The sequence below is a fragment of the Haliaeetus albicilla genome, chromosome Z (assembly GCF_947461875.1).
Source record: "Haliaeetus albicilla chromosome Z, bHalAlb1.1, whole genome shotgun sequence".
NCBI lineage: Eukaryota > Metazoa > Chordata > Aves > Accipitriformes > Accipitridae > Haliaeetus > Haliaeetus albicilla.
The window spans coordinates 12,735,182-12,755,227 of NC_091516.1; the positions used below are offsets into that span (position 1 = coordinate 12,735,182).

Genomic DNA, 20,046 nt, shown 5'->3' on the forward strand with positions numbered 1-20,046 from the left:
GACATGTATTTGAAATTATAGTTATGTGCCCAGGTGGCCAAGAAGGCCAACAGCATCCTGGCTTGTATCAGAAATAGTGTGGCCAGCAGGAGCAGGGAGGTGATCGTCCCCCTGTACTGGGCACTGGTGAGGCCGCACCTCGAGTCCTGTGTTCAGTTTTGGGCCCCTCACTACAGGAAAGACATTGAGGTGCTGGAGCGTGTCCAGAGAAGGGCAACAAAGCTGGTGAAGGGCCTGGAGCACAAGTCTTATGAGGAGAGGCTGAGGGAGCTGGGGTTGTTTAGTCTGGAGAAAAGGAGGCTGAGGGGAGACCTTATCGCTCTCTACAACTGCCTGAAAGGAGGTTGTAGTGAGGTGGGGGTCGGTCTCTTCTCTCAAGTAACAAGTGACAGGACAAGAGGAAACGGCCTCAAGTTGCACCAGGGGAGGTTTAGATTGGACATTAGGAAAAATTTCTTCACTGAAAGGGTTGTCAAGCGCTAGAACAGGCTGCCCAGGGAAGTGGTGGAGTCACCATCCCTGGAGGTAGATGTAGTGCTTAGGGACATGGTTTAGTGACTGACTTGGCAGTGTTAGGTAAACGGTTGGACTTGATGATCTCAAGGGTCTCTTTCAACCTAAATGATTCTATGATTCTCTATACATGGTTAAAGGAATACAGAAGGATCAGACTATTCTCTCTCACTTTTTGCAACTGATGTGATTACCAATCACCAAGTCTTCACCAATACAGTGTGGTATGAACAGAAGACTGAGAGCTTTGATTCTGCTTCCAGACAGAGCCTTGTAAGCCTGATGAAAAGTCCAGGCTGCTTTATTGCCACCAACCTTAAAGGGGCACTGACACAGGAGACAGATGATACTAACCTGGCTGCATAGAGGACTTATCCCACTTTGCTCTATAAAGCAGTCCAATGGAAGCTTTCCTGTTTTGCATCAAAGTCAGCTGAAGCATTTTTTTAGCTGGCTGCCATCCAGACAGTATTCAGACTATCGGATAACAATAACACTGGGTCTAGCACAGAATCCACTGAATTAATAATGTCAAAAGGCAAACCAGGCCCTCCATAGACTCACAGGTAGTTTAACTGTGTATGTTCCAATTTTCACACAGGCAGTACCTAGACAATACACTATATTAGAAACATGAGAATTCAGCTAGTAACCTTTTCTAAGATGGAGACACTGGTTAAGCTGGCCGAATGCCTAAACCAACTTGGTATCTTAAAACTATGCCATTTTCAAGGTATTAGCATAATATACATTAACAGGTTTTGTGCCATGTTTTATGCCCCACTCATGATTAATTCTCAGCACAGACATTCAGTGTTACTGTTCCATTTACTTCAACAGTCTCAGTATGACTTTTTGACTTTCACAATTTTTTAATTATATTATTTAAAGAAGTGGGTGGAGGAGAGTAGAGTAACATCCTGTATAGGCCTTACTAGCGCTATACCCATTGAATACTGCATTTATTTTAAGAATCATGTTTCACAGATGTTACATTGTTCAAAACCAAATGAATCCATATATTTTAGGCAACTATTATGCACACAGACTCTCACCAGCAGGAAATACTTTTTTTTCAATTTAACAGCACATATACTTGAGCCATATAACAAAGATTATTTCTGTCTTCGGTATTTTTTAAAAAAATATTTTGCTCATAAAGCTTGAAAAGCATTACAGCAGACAGTGTAAATATGTGCAGGTTGACCTCAGTTGGGAGCATAATCCAAAGCTTGATTTAATCATTAAAGAGTCAAGTCTTACATTTCCTTTGCTATTCCTCCCAAAACTTTCCCTGTGATTCCTATTTTATTTTGTGTATTTTATGAAAACACTGCAACATGACACACACCATTTTTAGCTAAAACAGGACATAAAGATATTTTTCAGTTTCTTCCTAAACTTCTTCATATTTTTGGAATAATAGTAATTACAGAATACCCTATTTTCCTCTGGATTTATATTCCCAGAAGCCTGACAGTATTACTTGCCATTTCCTGGAAGAATTCTAAAGATTTTTAATTGAAGCGGCATATTTAATAGCACAGGTAAAACTAAGGATAGTTGTTTTTAGAGAGAAGTACAGTACTGCAGACAGTTTTTAGATACTCCATCCTTTCCACTGAACAGCAGTCCTAAGAGTAAAATACCAAACCCCCTGCTGATACACTTGCAACAGTCTGCAATGAGCTCAAGACAATGAGTTCCAAAGAAGTAAAGCTCCAGAGTACATAAAATTTGTATGCAAAATTTTAGCAACTGAACTTGGACTGCAATTTCTTATATCAGAATGTGCTTAAAATTGTTTCTATTCTCTCTCTCTTTTTAAGCTATCTTTAAACAAACAAACAAGCAAAAAATCTTGTTGATAGCAACCACACTCCCACACATCCTGGTAATGAGCAGGAGTCTAAACTCCATGCAATCTGTACTATAGGCAAACTGCTTTTCTCTCTCATACATGCATGGTCCTGTATTTACATGTCACCTGTTGTGGTTAAAAGATCAAACCTTGCCAGGACATTTAGCTTTCTGCTTGCATGATTGCATTGCCATCAACAATCCTTACATTTGTAGTATAAAAAGACCATTTGCATTATTGTAGCAGATGAATGCCCCAGTAAGGGGCCAATGCCTGACTCTCCAATAAAGACCTAATATATATTTTACTGTTGGGGCAGAAATCATCTAAAAGAATACAAAAGATAGATACACAGTTGGGATAGCATAAACAAATTAAGGTAATACTGCCCAGCATGAGAAGTGCTGGAACCAGCACTAGATCTGTCTAACCCCTTAAGATTAAAAGAAGATACAAATAAGTGAATTCCATATTAAAGTTATTTGGAAACCACACAGTTTATAACTGGTACATAAAGCAATCAACCACCTACTGAGTGCACAAAAATGTCCAATTTTTTCAACCAGGCTTCTGAAGATAGGTAATTGGAAGTGTATGCTGATGCACTGCAAAGGTTATTGTCTGGATTTGGGGGGGATTTTCTAAATGGCTGTTTACAGAAGGACTGAGCTAATTAAAATAATCAAACCAAATGCACACATAAAACACACACAACAAACAAGTTCAAAGTTTGCAGTTATGCTAAGAAACAACAGCAAACACATATTCACACAAAACAAACCCCCCAAAAGATACCGGAAAGTAAACACAGGGTGTTTAAAACAGAAGAAATAAAAAGGAACAATTCCATAAGATGCATCTTTTAGGCCTCTAAAGAGCTGCTCATCTCAAGTGAGCCACATTATTCCTTTTAAACCCTATTTAAAACAGTCTTTTACCTCCTTGCAAAGACCCCATGTACCTCACTACATGGGTGCAAAGATGTATTTGGTGAAGGTGGCAAGGTTTTGCTAGCAGGGATCTAGAGGGGTGGCATCTTTGAGAAGCTGCCAGAACCTTCCCCCATGTCCAACAAAGCCAATGCCAGCTGGCTCCAAGATGGACCCACTGCTGGCCAAGGCCGAGCCCATCAGCGACGGTGGTAGTGCTTCTGGGAGAACACATTTAAGAAGGGGAACAAAACCTGCTGCACAACAGTAGCTGGGAGAGAGGAGTGAGAATATGTGAGTGAAACAACCGTGCAGACACCAAGGCCAGTGAAGGAGGAGGAGGAGGTACTCCAGGTGCTTTAACAGAGATTCCCCTGCAGCCTGTGGTGTTTTGCCTGTGACAGTAACTGCTGAGTGATCACCCTTTCCTTATCTCAACCCATGAGCCTTTCATCATATTTTCTCACCCTGTCCAGCTGAGGAGGGGGAGTCACGGAGTGGCTTGGTGGGCACCTGGTGGCCAAGGACAATCCACTATGAAGGAGCACACCAGAAGGCTAAGACCAGCACACTGCAGATTGCCTGGCCTCTTTTCACTCAAATCAGTGTCATGGTTTAAGTCCAGCAGGCAAGAAAGCACCACGAAGCTGCTCACTCACTCCTCCCCCCTCCAGTCCCGGTGGGACGAGGAGGAGAAATATAAAGAAACACTCATAGGTCAAGACAAGAACAGGAAGGGATCACTCACCAATTATGGTCACGGGCAAAAGACAGACTCAACTTGGGGAAAAAACAAAATCAATTTCATTTACTACCAATGAAAGCAAAACAAGGATAATGAGAAGTAAAAACAAATCTTAAAACGCCTTCCCCCTGCTCTCCCTCCTTCCTAGCTCAACTCCACTCCCAATTTTCTCTACCTCCTCGCCCCAGCAGCACAGGGGGACGAGGAATGGGGTTGTGGTCAGTTCATCACACAGTGTCTCTGCTGGTCCTTCCTCCTCTGGGGGAGGACTCCTCACTCTTCCCCCGCTCCACTGTGGGGTCCCTCCCACAGGAGACAGTCCAACTTTCACAAACTTCTCTGGCATGGGTTATTCCCACAGGCTGCAGTTCTTCACAAACTGCTCCAGCATGGGTCCTTTCCGTGGGCTGCAGTCCTTCAGTCACAGACTGCTCCAGTGTGGGCTTTCCTACAGAGTCACGGCCATCTTGGGGGGCATCCCCCTGCTCCGCCGTGGGCTTCTCCCCGGGCTGCAGGTGGGCACCTGCTCCCCCGCTCCCCTCCATGGGCTGGGGGGGGACAGCCTGACGTCTCACCACGGGCTGCAGGGGCATCCCCTCCTCCCCTGCTCCTCCTCCCCCTCCTTCCTCACTGACCTTGCTGTCTGCAGAGGGGTTTCTCTCACATTCCAATCTCTTCCCCTGCTGCAGGTTTCCCCTTCTTAAACATGTTTGGGTTGGCCTTGGCCAGAGGCAGGTCCGATTTGGAGCTGGAGAAGCTTCTAGCAGCTTCTCACAGGAGCCACCACTGCAGCCCCTCCCCTGCTACCAAAACCCCACCACACAAACCCAAAACAATCGGTTATCTTTTTACTTAGGTTAACAGCTCTTAGGACAGTAACAATTATTCTTGTCAAGTTAATTTACACTGCCTACCAACATGCACCTCATTTCAATACACCACCTGTAATAAAAGTCTGTAGAAAAGTTCTTTTCGAACTGAACTGAGTAAGAAAAATTGAAGTAGTATTTTAATGTAGCCAAGTGAGCCAAAACATTATTTCCATGTATGCATCATTACTGAACAATGCAAATTCTCTCCTCCCACCCGAAATTCTAAATAGAAATCTCAGCAGAACTGTATGTAGATATATATATATAAACTTGCTGGAATATAGGCTCATATATAAGGCTCAGGCTTAACGCTGCCAACTCTGACAACAATGTATGGCACACCAGATCTCTTCTGAAAGCTAAAGAGGGGGAGACGTCAACAATTAAAAATTATGTATCTCCTTTTCTGTAAACAAGACTAACATACGTGTAACATCATGGTAAAGTTGCTTTTATTTTAAGATGGCACTTGTCTGATCACCTTACCTTACTGTGTGATGTGGCTGTGCCACTCCTGAGTTACACTGTCATGCCAAATGACTGTCTATAAAAACCATGTACTTGTTTGAATTTAGTATATTACGTAGAATAGCACAGCCACAAATCAGCTACAGAAATCACAGCAAACATGGGCTAATTGCATAGGAGCACTCATTGTACAGGAGTGCTAGGCTTTTTTCTGCTGTTAGTAACAAAGAAATAAGTATTTACATTGTAATGTAATTTGACAAATAAACTAGATCTCTTTACTGTATTTCAAAGTTGTTATGGCACTCTGGGACTCCTTCCCTTTGAAAGGGGCAAAATAACTAAAAGATAAAGTCACTAATGAATCACTGATCAGTTGGCACATGGTAACTCTGAATAAAAAGAGTTCTAGGCAACACCTCACCCTGAAGGCTTGGCAAAGATCTTATTCTACGCATGTCCTAATGAGTTCTAAGTCTTTTTTTTTTTCTGCAGGAGACCAATTCAAAAAAACCCCAAAGCCAGAAGACTCAGAACATACATTACTTAAGTGTTCATGCTGTGCCATAAAATATATTAACTTTTTGTCCACAGACCCTCTTCTGTGCTTCTGAACTATGCTTTATTAGTCAGGAAAACATATTCAAGAGCCTCAAAACAGACAACTGTCCAAACAAACTAATATTTGCATACAATAAATACATTTACTTAGCAGGTATTACAATGCTACTCTTAAAACTCTTCTCTGTGTAAGGTTTGCAATGTCAGGATACAGGCCTAGCCAAATACCCACTCCGCTAAAGAGCAAATGTTCTCTCATGAAAACAAAGGTGAACATTTTGATGGGAAGAAACAAAATTTAAGAGGTATAATCATTGTGACTCTGAAGTCAGCTCATTGGAATCATAACAGCAGCACAGAATTACTCTTACCAGCTTTACAATGCATTTGGCATGGTAGCAGATATTCTCAAATGTCTGATAAATCTTATGTTAGGCTTTTTAAATCTAATTCAAAGCAGGTGAAGCATTGTGACAATACCAGATTCAAACCACTGGTATGGGTGAATTTACTTTTTAAAGCTAAGCTGAGCTAATGGCTTGTTCCTATCAAAGGAGATCCTACTTCCCACCCCCTTTTCCTTCTCTTCTTCCAACTCCACCCCATTCCTTTTTCCTTCTGCTCTCAGAAGCCCTCTTCCTCCACTGCACTGGCTTTGGTATTTCTCAGACCCTTCAACAAACTAACTGAGCATCTGGCAGAAAGCTGTTTCTGTAGTTTCTCTTGGATTAATTTACTGAGGTTTACTGAGTGGAATCAGCACACCGCAAGGGCAGAGAAGCACAACAGGAAGGAACACAGAGCTGAAGGGGGGAGCATAGAAAGCAATAGGATCCCCGTCTTTCAGCACTAGCAAGCTGATGATCCAGTTCTTCAGCTCCCTTCAACAACGTGGCTGATGAACCACCTTTAAAACTTGGATGACAGCTGACAGATAACTCAAACAGCCCCCTGTGTGATTTCTCGAGTCTGGTATAGTTCAACACTCTTTCAACCTCTACAGCACCTTACACAATGGTGAAATCACAGAAAGGCAGGTCTAAGAGGGAAACAGCATTTTACACGACTAAATGCAATTTTTAAAGTTTCTAAGCTAAAATAATGCGGCTTTTTATTTAAAAGTTCAATACAACATCCAAAAAAAGCCCAAAAGAAAGAACGCATTTACAAGCTCACTATTACTAACAAAAGGCTAAACAAGATATCAAGAAACTCCTGAAATCCCATATCATGCACACTATTTTTCCTCTAACAGCAAATATCATGTAAACAACAAGCTATTAAATCACTTTCATAACAGCACAACATTTCAGACAAAAGAAATTTATATTAGTATCAGGTGAACACAGACTTGTATTCTGTGGTGTTACCTGTTTGGGTTGGTTCTGTTCCTGTTTTCATAGAGAAATGAAGGGGAAAGGATACACAGCTTAAATGTTATGGAGAAATAAAATCCATGCATGATAAAGCAGCATGATAAAACAGAGTTGAAATAATACATACCATTTACCTATTAATTCAATATTGCAAGTAGTTTGGGATTTTTTAAACTCCTCCCACATAGGGATTTTTTGCTGAATTATACTACTCTGAAGTGACAAAATGGTACAATTTAAAAATCTGACAACTGATGATTATAAACAAATATCACATTACTGAAGGCTGAAGAACTTGGGCTCTGAAGCCACAGCGCTATTTGTAGAAAAATTAGAAACTTTGAGAAACTTTGAAAACTGATCTACAGATTTTCTCTGTCAAAAGTTTCACAACTGAATTAATATATTTCTTTTTATTTTTTTAAATTTCCTTAAAACAGATATAAAGCAATGTTATTTAATGTTTGGTCTGTTGTTGTTTTTTTTTTAAAAAAAGTCCTAATCAAAATTAGTTCTATTTTAAGCATGGCGTTCAACTAGAAAATCCACAGAGGTTCCTTCTAACATAATAATCTATGATTCTAAGTTATTGAAAAATCATTTGCAATACTCTCTCCCTAAAGTAGCTCAAAACAAGTCATGACGCAATGCTGTTATGTGAAAAGTTGTGCTACTACTAATTTTAGATGACCCACATAAATTTTCTGTAAGTCATCACAAACAAATGCTAATTGATTATTTAAACAACATTTTTCAACGGAAAAAAAACAGCCATCCAGTTCCCTCCCACCAGTATCATAGCATTTTTTCCAAAAGGTCATATAAACATTTGTCTACTAACACATTTTGTAAAGTACTGTAACAGTAGCATAAAACAAACAAAATTATCCATTATCATTTAAGAAAGCAGAGATACTCAATTTACTCCAAAAAAATAAAAAACCTTGCTGAATGACTGGAAGTGTTTTATAACACCTTTCCAGGAGCAACTCATTGACAAAAAAGTCCACTAAACATTCAAATTTTTCTGAGTGGGTAATGTTTGTCTGCCCCATATGTAACAACAACAACAAAAAAATCCATACATTTGATAACTTTTACTATACAAATACCACAAACAGAAAAGGATAGAAAGCAAACCCTGAGATAGGGTCTTACCAGTAAGAGGTTTTTAACTGAAAACAACCTCTGCCAAAATGTTTGCAACTGGTGAGTGGAGACATAGGCAGATACACCACCAGTGTTCTATTTACATTTACTCTGAACAGCTCCAGTTGATGATTTTAAAAACTAGCTTGCCAGAGAAGCTGTCTTCACACCAAAACACCTTTCTGCCTACAACTGAAAGAGTTAATCCAAAAGTAAAATCCAAACTGCATAAATGATCCTCTAATAAGAGGTTACTCATAATAATGGACACAGTTGACAAGCAAGAGATCGTGAACAAGGAGACATTTGTGGAGATGTTTCAAGTTAACATCTACTACTGTGTGTTAAAATTCTCTATGAAGTTTTCAGACAAACTAATAATGGTTTGGTTTACATTTCAGGCCCAAATTCTTCAGAAAATGGAAACAGGGCAAGTTTCAACAACAAACTAATTAAAACAAAAACACATTTCCCTTATTAATTTATACAGCTTATGACTGGAAGATACTATGAGATCATCCAATCTCCTGCCCAACAAATTTGGACTATTTTCTTTATTTTTATAATCCTGTTTCAAGTTATGCAAGGGCTTCAACAATTATTCTTAAAGACTAACCCATATTCTAGCAAATATCACCATGAGACTTCTGATGAGATCATACTATTACTTCCTGTAAGGGCGCAACAATTCTTTGTTCATCATTCTTAAAACATTCCTGTATGTTCGCTATTAAACAGCACTGCACTTAAAGAAGGGATTTTCAGTGAACTATCCAAGATCTTTGTTCTGAATGGTTACAGTGATGGTAGTACTATGCAAGATGTACGAGTAATTCAAATAAATTGTTCCAATACATATTAACTTGGGCTCCCTTCCTCAGAAACTCTCAATCTTCTAATCTAGATAAGTATACATTACATGATTAAACCCACAGTTGTCGTCAGCCTCATACACCCCTTCCCTAAAGCGCTATAACATGGTGAATACTAGTAGCAGGACAAAACTTCTGGACACTCAATTTTTAACACAGTAAAACATTTACAACAGCAGAGTATCTTATTTACAAGCTTTTACTACATAGCAAATTAACAGTAACTTGTGATGCATTTTAAAAATAAAGTTAATTTATTTTAACTAGGGGTTTTTTTGCTTGTTTGTTTTCTGGAAAAGAGAGAAGAAACAATATAACTGTTATACTACTGGCAACTCCTAGTACTCCAGTTGCCGAAAATCGCAAAATAGTTTCTAGGTGCAGGTTCCTCTACCAAGTCCGATACATGTTCATTTGTTTCTCTTGCTTTTGTATAATACTAAAAAAATACAATGTGGCATTATAGAATAACGCAGAGTAAAATTATAGTATCACCAGATGTTACTAGTTGATTCTTCTCTGGAGAAAATAAAGGAGGAAAAGGATTGAACCTAGTTAGAAGACACTCTCAACCACTAAAGCAACAGGCTCAAGATCCCACAATCTCACTTTACTCTACTGCCCGTTTAGCAGACAGCAGTCTTGTGCAACAGCTCAGATATAGATGCATAACATCACTTAGTCAATATGTATGTTGGGAATATCATCATTCTTCCTCCCTCTCCTCCTACCATATCTTCCTTCTCTCTCTACCATATTCCTTATGGCTAAGTTTTCATCTCTTGAAAAGAGAAAAAAATTTTGCAGATATATCTTTTAGTTGGACTGAGTCCTCACTTTGACTGAAGTTCTCTCCAGTAACAGCAATATCCTGGTGGGCTGCAATGGTATGTTTCTACTAATATTAAAAAAGGAATATTAAAAGCACCTCCTCAAAGAGGAAAAAACATAGGTGCAGCCACTTCTGAAAACCTCTGCTTTTCAGTGCCTTCTTCAGCTCTGTGGTAGCAGTATACATATTGCATATGTATATGCAATAAACATATAAAGAACATAAACCTCAGTGATCATCTGTAAGCAGTGTCTTGTTGTATCATAGAAAGAAATGTAAAAAGATGAAATTACTAGAATGAATCTGCTTTCAAATTCTAAACCTGCCTGGGTAACACTTATCTCAGCCAGAAACGGAGAGGAAAAAAATGTTACTGGATTAAGAAAGCAATTTTAAAAGGCATTGATTTGAAGGTAAGACATTCAGTTGAAGAGAAAGAAAATAATGCTGGAAAAAATTGAGAAAAAATATGCAAGACAACAAAGGTAAACACGAAGAAAAGGCAACCCAACACCGTCTCTAAAAGCCAAGAAATTAAGCGTGCTGTGAATCCCGAGGAGCACAATGGATTACGAGTGTTTATTACATAGGTTGTTCACACCTCTTCAAAATATGCTGGCATATGAAAATGCTGCAGCTGTGTACCAACTAGAACAACTTTAAACAAAAAACAGAGGAAAGTCTACCTGTACATCTACGGAAACAAAACAATTTGAATTTTGAAGGGGAATATCAAATAAAATAATCTCATCAGCAGAATACTCCCCCAACTACAAGACAGAAATGGCTCCCCAATTCCGGTTTAGGCAGTTAAACAGAGCTTATATTGCATTTTATTTCCTTTTTTCTTCTCCCAAGTATTTGGATAAGGAAATGAACTATGAGACTGGCAAACTGCTGTCTTCAGTTTCTAAAAATTAAGTTTAATTACTAACTAAGGGTCATACTGAACAGTATTGCTATGTTCTACAGAATGTACTCTTACTTTTCATGTAAGACTTAAGTTCCGTCAAAGACGACCTAATTTTTCAAGCAGATGTCCTTTTTTTTGTACATATATAATTTGTCCATATTTTGAAGAAACATATGTTATTTTAAGCATTCTACGGTTTTCAGATACAGCCGTAGTATTTATCATCTACAGCTAGCTCTTGTCAAACTAACAAGGCATTAATAAAGCAATGCATGAGGTCTATCTACATGTATATGCCGTAACTGCACTGTAGAAAGGGGAAAAAAAGAAAAAAAAATTACTTCAAATTTGAAACAAGTGTCATACTAGGACTGGAAAAGAGACAACACAAAAAGGTTGACAAAAAAACCCAAAAATCTAATTAACCTATAATCAGAAGTCTATAAATCTCTGAAACAATTTGCTGCTACCTATGAAACAGAAGTAAAAGGGAAAGGCAGCAGAAAAAATTAAACACTTACTCAAGAAGATACCAAATGGAAGAAGGATAAAAGATAAAATATTTCCAGTTAAAAGGTGAATAGTTATTTTGCTTAGGACTTAGAAGGTTTTAATACACACACTAAAGAGAGACGCAAATACTACGGTAATGTGGTCTAATGTCCTTTAAATACTGGACTCCTAGAAGCCATTTTAAAGCATGTATTTTAAAATGGTATGTAATCACATCTTAATACTTTCAGCAACTGTGAGTCCACCATATGATTAAGCTGTTGCATATTTAATTATCCTTGCTGCTATAAGGGTCCAAGAATTTCAAGTGATATAGCGCTCTCTACCTTACTTCCATATCTTCCAGTAGTATCATGTCATCATCAAGTGTTTAACTTGTTAAAGTGGACTTACTTATACAGAACTGTATTGGCTTTGTGTGGCAAGGTTTTGGTAGTGGGGGGGGTTGCAGGTGTGGCTTCTGTGGGAAGCTGCTGGAAGCTTCCCCTGTGTCTGACAGAGCCAGTGCCAGCCGGCTCTAAGATGGACCCACTGCTGGCCAAGGCCGAGCCCATCAGCGACAGTGGTAGTGCCTCTGTGATAACATATTTAAGAAGGAAAAAAAAGTTGGGACAGATGGAAACAGCAGCTGGAGAGAGGAGTGAGAACATGTAAGAGAAACAGCCCTGCAGACCCCCAGGTCAGTGCAGAAGGAGGGGGAGGAGGTGCTCCAGGCGCCGGAGCTGAGATTCCCCTGCAGCCCGTGGGGAAGACCATGGTGAGGCAGGCTGTCCCCCTGCAGCCCAGGGAGGTCCACAGTGGAGCAGATATCCACCTGCAGCCCAGGGAGGACCCCATGCCAGAGCAGGTGGATGCCCCTGAACATGGTCGTGACCCTGTGGGAAGCCTGCAGTAGAACAGGCCCCTGGCAGGACCTGTGGCCCCCTGGAGAGAGGAGCCCATGCTGGAGCAGGTTTTCTGGCAGGACTTGTGACCCTGGGGGGGACCCACGCTGGAGCAGTCTGTGCCTGAAGGACTGCAGGCCACAGAAGGGACCCATACTGGAGCAGTTCATGAAGAACTGCAGCCCGTGGGAAAGACCCAGTTGGAGAAGTTTGTGGAGGACTGTCTCCTGTGGGGGGGACCCCACGCTGGAGCAGGGGAAGAGTGTGATGAGTCCTGCCCCTGAGGAGGATGAAGCAGCAGAAATAACATGTGATGAACTGACCATAAACCCCATTCCCTGTCCCCCTGTGCCGCTGGGTGGGGGTAGGTAGAGAATCCGGGAGTGAAGTTGTGCCCGGGAAGAAGGGAGGGGTGGAGGGAAGGTGTTCTGAGATTTGGTTTTATTTCTCACTACCCTACTCTGGTTGATTGGCAATAAATTGAGTTAATTTTCCCCAAGCTGAGTCTGTTTTGTCCGTGATGGTAATTGGTGAGTGATCTCTCCTGTCCTTATCTCAACCCACAAGCTCTTTGTTATATTCTCTCTCCCCTGTCCAGCTGAGGAGGGGGGAGTGTTAGAAGGGCTTTGGTGGGCACTTAGCGTTCAGCCAGGGTCAACCCACCACAAGAACACAATTCAGAAACTCACTGAAACACTGAAAACAAAATATCTGTGTGACTTAGATTTTTTTTTCTTTTTTTCAGAAAAGGGGATGGGGGAACTACTCCATATTTAATTCTGTTTATATGAAAATGTATCACAGTATCCTTACTATTGGGTTTGATGCATGATGAATGAGTCAGGTGTGAAGTTACAATGCCTAAAATGACAAGCCTTTAAAATATTTATTAACTTAGGACTAGTTTGTAACAACCAGAAATAACTACTAATAATGCCTGCTATGAATTAGATAAATAAAAAGATGATGGCTGACAAGGATAAACACTGAGAAAATACCTTTGGCTGGACAGCAACAGAAGTACTAGCCAGAGTACTAATAATCTTGTAGTTGTCTCCTAAGAACTTGGAGGCTACTTGCCTGTTCTACAGACCATGCCCTACAGCTGCTGACACACTATATTTTGGTTAGTACTAACTTACAGTATTGGTTCAGTACTTAAATAGCCTATTTACAAAGTATTCAGAAGTGAATCACAACAGTTTTACTGGAAACAAGCGTTAACACTACAAATAATGAGTACATAAAAAAAGCAGCATTCAGACAAAAATAGCTTGGATTTCCAGAACGCTCAGCATTAGTCTTAGCTCTGCTCTGTTCATGTCAACAGGAAAAAAAAAATCCACAATATATTTTATTTTAATCCTCTGTGCTCCCAAAGTTAAACCTGAACCAGTGTTCCCTTCCTTCCTCAGACACCTTATGTATCTTCTAAATCTATATATTGCAGTTAATATACAGGATTCAGTCTTCTTTGCTTCTTGTATAGAAAGATGTTACATTGGTTTTGATAGAAACACTACTGCTAACATTTTTTTGTGTTACTGGAACACTTAATACTTTTTTGTAGTGTTTTGTATTATTTACTTTTGCATTATTTGAATCTCTCTTTAAATCACATTGTGCCTAGCAGTAGATCATTGAACAGCAAAAGGTCACCTTATCATTGGAAAACTCATATTTTTGGTACAATGCCCCACTACCTACTATACACACATTTATTTTGGAAGTGAACGCACATGGCCAAAAGCAAGGAAATAAAATTCTCCTAGTTACTAAGATGATCCAGAATATTATTCTTCACTAAAATATTAGAACAGATTCAACAAAACCAAAGAACAACCTGCAGATATTATTTAGCTTTTTTAATGTAAACAGAAATACGTGATAACACCCTTGGAAAGCAACAAATGTGAAATTCCATGATTTATAACTCAACCAATTCCTTACCAATTTGTGTGATGTGACAATCATATTTCATTCATTCAAAACAAAAAAACTTGCCTACTAAAGCTGTGCAAAAGTAATTTAAAAAAAAATTGTATCCATACTGATGTAAGAAGAAAATAAAGTGACCACACAGCTTTCTGCCAAACCCCTACATTTTCTTCTCATATAATTTGTTACTGTAACAAAATAGATAAAAGATTCTTATTTTTCCTTAGCCTTTCTAGCCTTTTGAATCAGAAGAAAATTAAGCCAACCAACACAAGATAAAAGTTTTCAGGGCTATTCTTGTGCTTAGTAAAATATTCCACTATACAGGGGAAGGAGATTAAAAATAGCAGTAGGTCCTCAATCTCAAGTCAGTCTTGAGATAGCTACAGAATTCTTCAGGATTTAATTGTGCACTAAAAAGTGTTTCTGAACTTTTGTATCAAAGCAATTCAAAAGAACACACACAGAATAGAGATGCAAAATGGTCTTTAACAGTCTGCATGCAGACACTAGAATTCATAGATTTTATAGAGCAACAAGAAAACAAAAGCAAGCCTCTGACTAGTTTTATGACTGGCATTCAAGGTCATATAGACTATCATCCACCAAATTTCAGACTGCCATACCAATTAAGAGCTAGAAGGGACAGGGAGATTCACAGGTGCCATTAATTCAAAGATGCTGAAGTAGGCATGCAATGTAAAGACAGGCTTCCCAACCTCACAAATCACTATGCAAGAGCAAGTAAAAGGATAAGCGTACAATGGAGTATGTTTGTTGGCATGACTAAACCACCAAACCCTCTTAATCATAGGAAAACTGTGACTACATTCAACCTTTTGCCAACATGGCACTGACAAAGAGATAGACGCCATCTTTGATATTACTATACTCACAAAAATTTATAAGCATGTACACTTAGCCTAGGAAAACTCCTTCCATGTTATAGGAGGAACATAGACAGGAAACTGGCAGGAGCAAGCGTACAGAGGTGAACTTCTGCCTTCTATAAGCAAAGTTTGAAATTTTGGAAATACTGGCCAAGAAGCTGGAATCCCAAATAAGGATTCAGTGATATCTTCTCTGTTGAAGTAACAACATCTTTTTAGCTGGCATTAACTGATTCTATATCACATCTCCATTTGGGAGCTTAGACCTATAAGTGAGCACCCAAGGAATTTTTTAAACAGGCATAAACTTAATGAACAAGGGCTCCAAACAAGGGTTAAAAGGTTTTCAAAAATGAGGTGGAACAGAATTTGTTCCTGTAGATACCAGTTTTTACTTTAACATAAGTTAACATAAATTAAATTCCTAAACTATTCCAGAATTAATAGTTTTATCTGAAAAAATAGAAGATGTGCTATTTCAAAACTGCAAGTTATGCAGAAGAAATTCATTCCAGGTCACACAGTTCCTCTACAACTATTTTTCTTCCTCATCTTGGATATGTTTCTACTTGCAACATTCTTCTGGCTTATTAAAGGTTTATAATTGAGACAGAGATAAAAATGACTATTACAAAAAGCAACAATTATTAACTGCTGTGAAAATAAACTGGCTTGTGTGTAACTTATGGAAAGCAACAGATGGCCAAGTAGGGGATGCTGAAACAACTAACACAAGAGGTTTGTTGCTCACTTTGCTTCTCCACCCCAAAGAATCTAATCAACAGAAACTGCAAGCATTTCTCAAGTAATATTCTAACTGCATAGAGGAATCTCTCCTGGAAAAAAGAGAGAGATGAAATAAATAATTATAAATTGTAGAGGCATATTTTAAGATGTTAAGCCAAGGTCTTACTGTTCTAAACTTGGTTTTTGCACAATTTTACATTAATAAAGACCCTCCATATTCATTATGCTCTTAGATACCATTTTGGTTACCAGTGCTGCTCAATCACTTCCCCTCTTCCCCAAAATTTCTTGTAAGAGGTAAAATTGTTTAAACTTGCAGCCATTCAACATTCCTTCAATCAGCTAACAGGCAGAATCAGCTAACCGGAAGACTTTAAGCACAGTGGAAAAGTAAATTGAAGTGCGAGATGAAACATGGATTCAGTAGGTTTTCTTTAAGGTATGAAAAACCTTATTTCAGAAATACCAAGCAGCACCCATCATCCATTGCTTCATTTCCTTAGAATTGCAATGACAAACAATTTCAGTATTTGCTTAAAAGAAAGACATTTCCTGTGGACCAAGTAAACGAATAACAGGTAAGGAAAAGAGAAATCTGAGAGCCAAGAGGGAAAGAGCAGGTCATTCTATTGGTTTCTTTTCTTAAACATGAACTACCTTTAATTAAAGAAGGATCAACTTACACAACTGACAGTGACAGAAGTACAGCTGTACTGACTTTAGGTACACTAGTGGATTCGTTACCATGGGAAAGGAAGGTTGTATGTAGTCAAATACACACATGGGCTCTGCCATTTTGTCTGCACCAAGTTCTGAACATTAACAGAGAACGAGATGACGTAGTTTAGAGATCTTGATGGATCAAGTTTGCATTGCCTATTGATAACTGGTTTCTTTTTTGCCAGTAGTACTGGTGCTAACAAAATAGTAGTTGAGATTCTCCAAGAAACAAATAGTTCTTGCTCAGTAATTCCAAATTAGTGTTTCCTCACAAACACCACGTGCTTTGAGTTAGGTACCCAGTTCCCAAACTCCACATGTTTAACAGGACCTTCTCTTGTCATGCTCAGCTCCTTATAAAAACTGCTGAGCTGAAGGCTAAGTCAATCCAAGAACATGCTCCCAAGCATTCATGCAGTCAAACAAAAAAGCAGAAGACAACATACTTTTCATATGCTCTGGACTAAAACTACTGCAGGAAGACTATTAGACTAATTACTAGTTGTATACCAAAAATAGCGAGGATGAATTCAGCCTTTTAAATAGCCATGAAGAAAAAAGAAAAATCACGACGATATAACCTAACACAACAGTTTGGAAATAAACTTTTACCTGACAACGCTACACTTGGATGCTCTTGTGATTTCATCATTGGTAAAACAATTTTCTCATACTCTGTAACTCCAGTCACTAAGAAAAAGCTCAGCCTGAATCCTACAAAGACTCAATACTATGTCATCCAAACAGACAGCAAGCAGATATGCTCATACTCCACCAAGGAAAAAATGTTCGCCACCACACATTTTTGCGCACACAACATCAGTAGGATATATGCAGGCAGCTGAAGCAGCCAAACTTGACCTATACCCATACAACAGAATTTAGGTGGTGTTTCCAAAACTAAAAAATTCCATAACCTGAATCATACACATAGTCACACCTAGATAGATCCTGGTGGTATATTCTGGACCAACATACTGAAACATAAAAACAAGCATAAAATTCTCCTTTTACGCTGGGGAAATCTGCGTTCTCCTATACCTCAGTCACAAAGATGTGAAAAAATTCTCACACACTGATGCTACAAGTTAGTTAGTAGAATAACCTCAACTACTTTTGTCTAAACAGTGTATGGTATGAGAAAGAGAGATGGCGTGTCCTGAAACATCCAAGTCTTGCCAGACACCAGCAATGGCAACGCAGTAAATACTCACGAGGACCAGACAGCTTGCTTTTTAAAGTCCCAACTCTAAGAACTTACAAGCTGAACAAAAGTTGTAGTTACTCCAATTCCACTGGAAAACATCATCTCACTTGAAACACCAGATTCAGCACCCAGAGCCTGTAGGAACCTAGAAATTTTTGGCCTCGAGTGCCTAAATTGTACTGTCAAAATAAACACCACATGTTGCTGCTCCCACTAAACAGAACGATTCAGACCTCAACACATCCTGGTGCAAAGCACTGCAAGAACAAAAATGTGGGAGCAAAACCTTGCCAAATCCATCAGCTACGTGTCCGCAAACATGTACATCTGAATGCACAGAATAGAGTACTGAGCCACAGTTAGATGACTAGGGAAATCTGCACCCTCTTTAATCCTGGTCCTAGAGACCTTGGAGAGGTTAAGCCTCATTTTCTTAGGAAGATTCTGAAAGCTTTGTCACAAAGCAAGGAAAAGGTAACACCAAGGCGGAGATATCTGGACCCTGCGGTAGCCTCACCTCCTGGATTCGCCTGCGGGCCCGCTGCAGCACCTCCTCGTACCCCTTCTGTCGCAGCTCACTCAGGCTCTCGTAATACTCTTCGGGGTCGTCAGTCTCGGTGAAGAGCACCTGCGAAAGGATCTTCCAGCCGCAGGTATCCAAGCTGTGGACCAGGTAAACTTGCAGTTTGTAGCAGAGAGCGTCCATCTCCTGCTCGGATAGCTCCGGGGCGCCGAACAGCACCGTCCACATGCCCGAGGGCTCCTCGGGGAAGGCAGGCAGGTAGGGCTCCAGCTCCGAGTTCACCGAGCACAGCTGCTGGTGCACAGCCCGCAAGTCTTGGAAGGAGAAGAGGCCGGCCCAGCTGCACTCTTCCCCCGCGGGCTCCGCGTCGGGAGCGGCCGGCTCGGCCGCCTGCAGCGGCGAGGGCGGCGGCGACAGCGCGGCGGCCGCCTCCTCCTTCCCCAGCTCCAGCACTTCTATCTCTTCGGCGGCACCTGCCGCCTCCGGGCCCCGCTGCGGCCTCCGGGCCGGGCCGCTCCTGGCGCGCAGCGGGCTCTTCGGCAGCGCCTCGGCCGCCGCGCCCCGCTCGCAGCCCCGCAGCCGCGCCTCGGCGCGGGGACGCGAGGGGCCCCGCGGCAGGCCGGCGTCCCGGCGCGCCGCGGGGCCGCCGGCCTCGGGGGCGGCTCTGGCCTCGGGGCCGGCGGGGCCGCCGCGGCGCAGCTCGCGGGAGCCGCTGCGCTGGCGCTGCGCCGTGCGGTTGTGGCAGGTGATGGCGAACTTGCCCTCGATCTCGTTCCAGGCCACGATGAAGACGAACTTGTGCTTCTCCCGCTCCTGGAAGGCGTGAGGCCTGACGGCCACCCAGTCGGCCTCCAGCGTTTCCTCCAGGGCGAAGGCGGACATGGCGCCGCGCGGCTTCCCACACACACCCCCCACCCTCCCCGCGCCCGTCCCGTCAGCCACCCCCGCCTGCCCCGCCGCGCGCCGGCCGGCGACGGCTCCCCGCAGCCCCGCCCGCCGCCTCACCGCCCACCACCAGCCATCTTAGCGGCGGGGGGACGGGGAAGGCGCTGCGGGGGCAGGATGCGCGGGATCCCCGCCGGAGCGGCGAGGGAGGCCGGGGGTGGGGAGGGAGGACGGAGAGGAATCACCTCCTCTCTGCTCGGAGCCCGCCGCCGAGGAGCCCGCCGCCGAGGAACCCGCCGCCGCCTCTGGTCGCCGACCCGCCGCCGCGGCGGACAATGCCCGGTGCCCCCGCTCAGGTACTTCACGCGCGTCACGTGGGGCAGGATCTGTTTACAAGCGGCGGTGGCGCTGCGGCAACTCGGCGCGGCCCCGCCCCGCCGCCTCCCGAAGCCCCGCCCCCCCACACCGCCTTCCCCGCCGGCTTGCCGCCCCGCTTCCTCCGGCGGAGGGAGGCGGGCGGAGCCTCGCGCCCCTCCCCGCCCCGCCCCGCCCCGCCCCGCCCCTTCTCCGCCGGCTACGCTCGCGCTCTCCCTCCCGCCTCGCGCCCCCGTGGTGGGCGGGGGAAGGGCGATGCCCCGCCCCTTCCTA

General features: G+C 42.0%; 1 protein-coding gene across 1 annotated transcript in view; it reads right to left on the reverse strand.

Annotated features, from left to right (window-relative positions):
• The window catches only part of JMY (junction mediating and regulatory protein, p53 cofactor), a 74,428-nt gene extending 54,600 nt beyond the window's left edge, over positions 1-19,828 (reverse strand). Inside the window, exon 1 of the mRNA XM_069775796.1 lies at positions 18,508-19,828. Within this exon, the coding sequence (XP_069631897.1) occupies positions 18,508-19,395 (888 nt within the window). The 5' untranslated portion in view covers positions 19,396-19,828. The remainder of the gene's footprint in view (positions 1-18,507) is intronic.
• Positions 19,829-20,046: the final 218 nt, after the last annotated feature.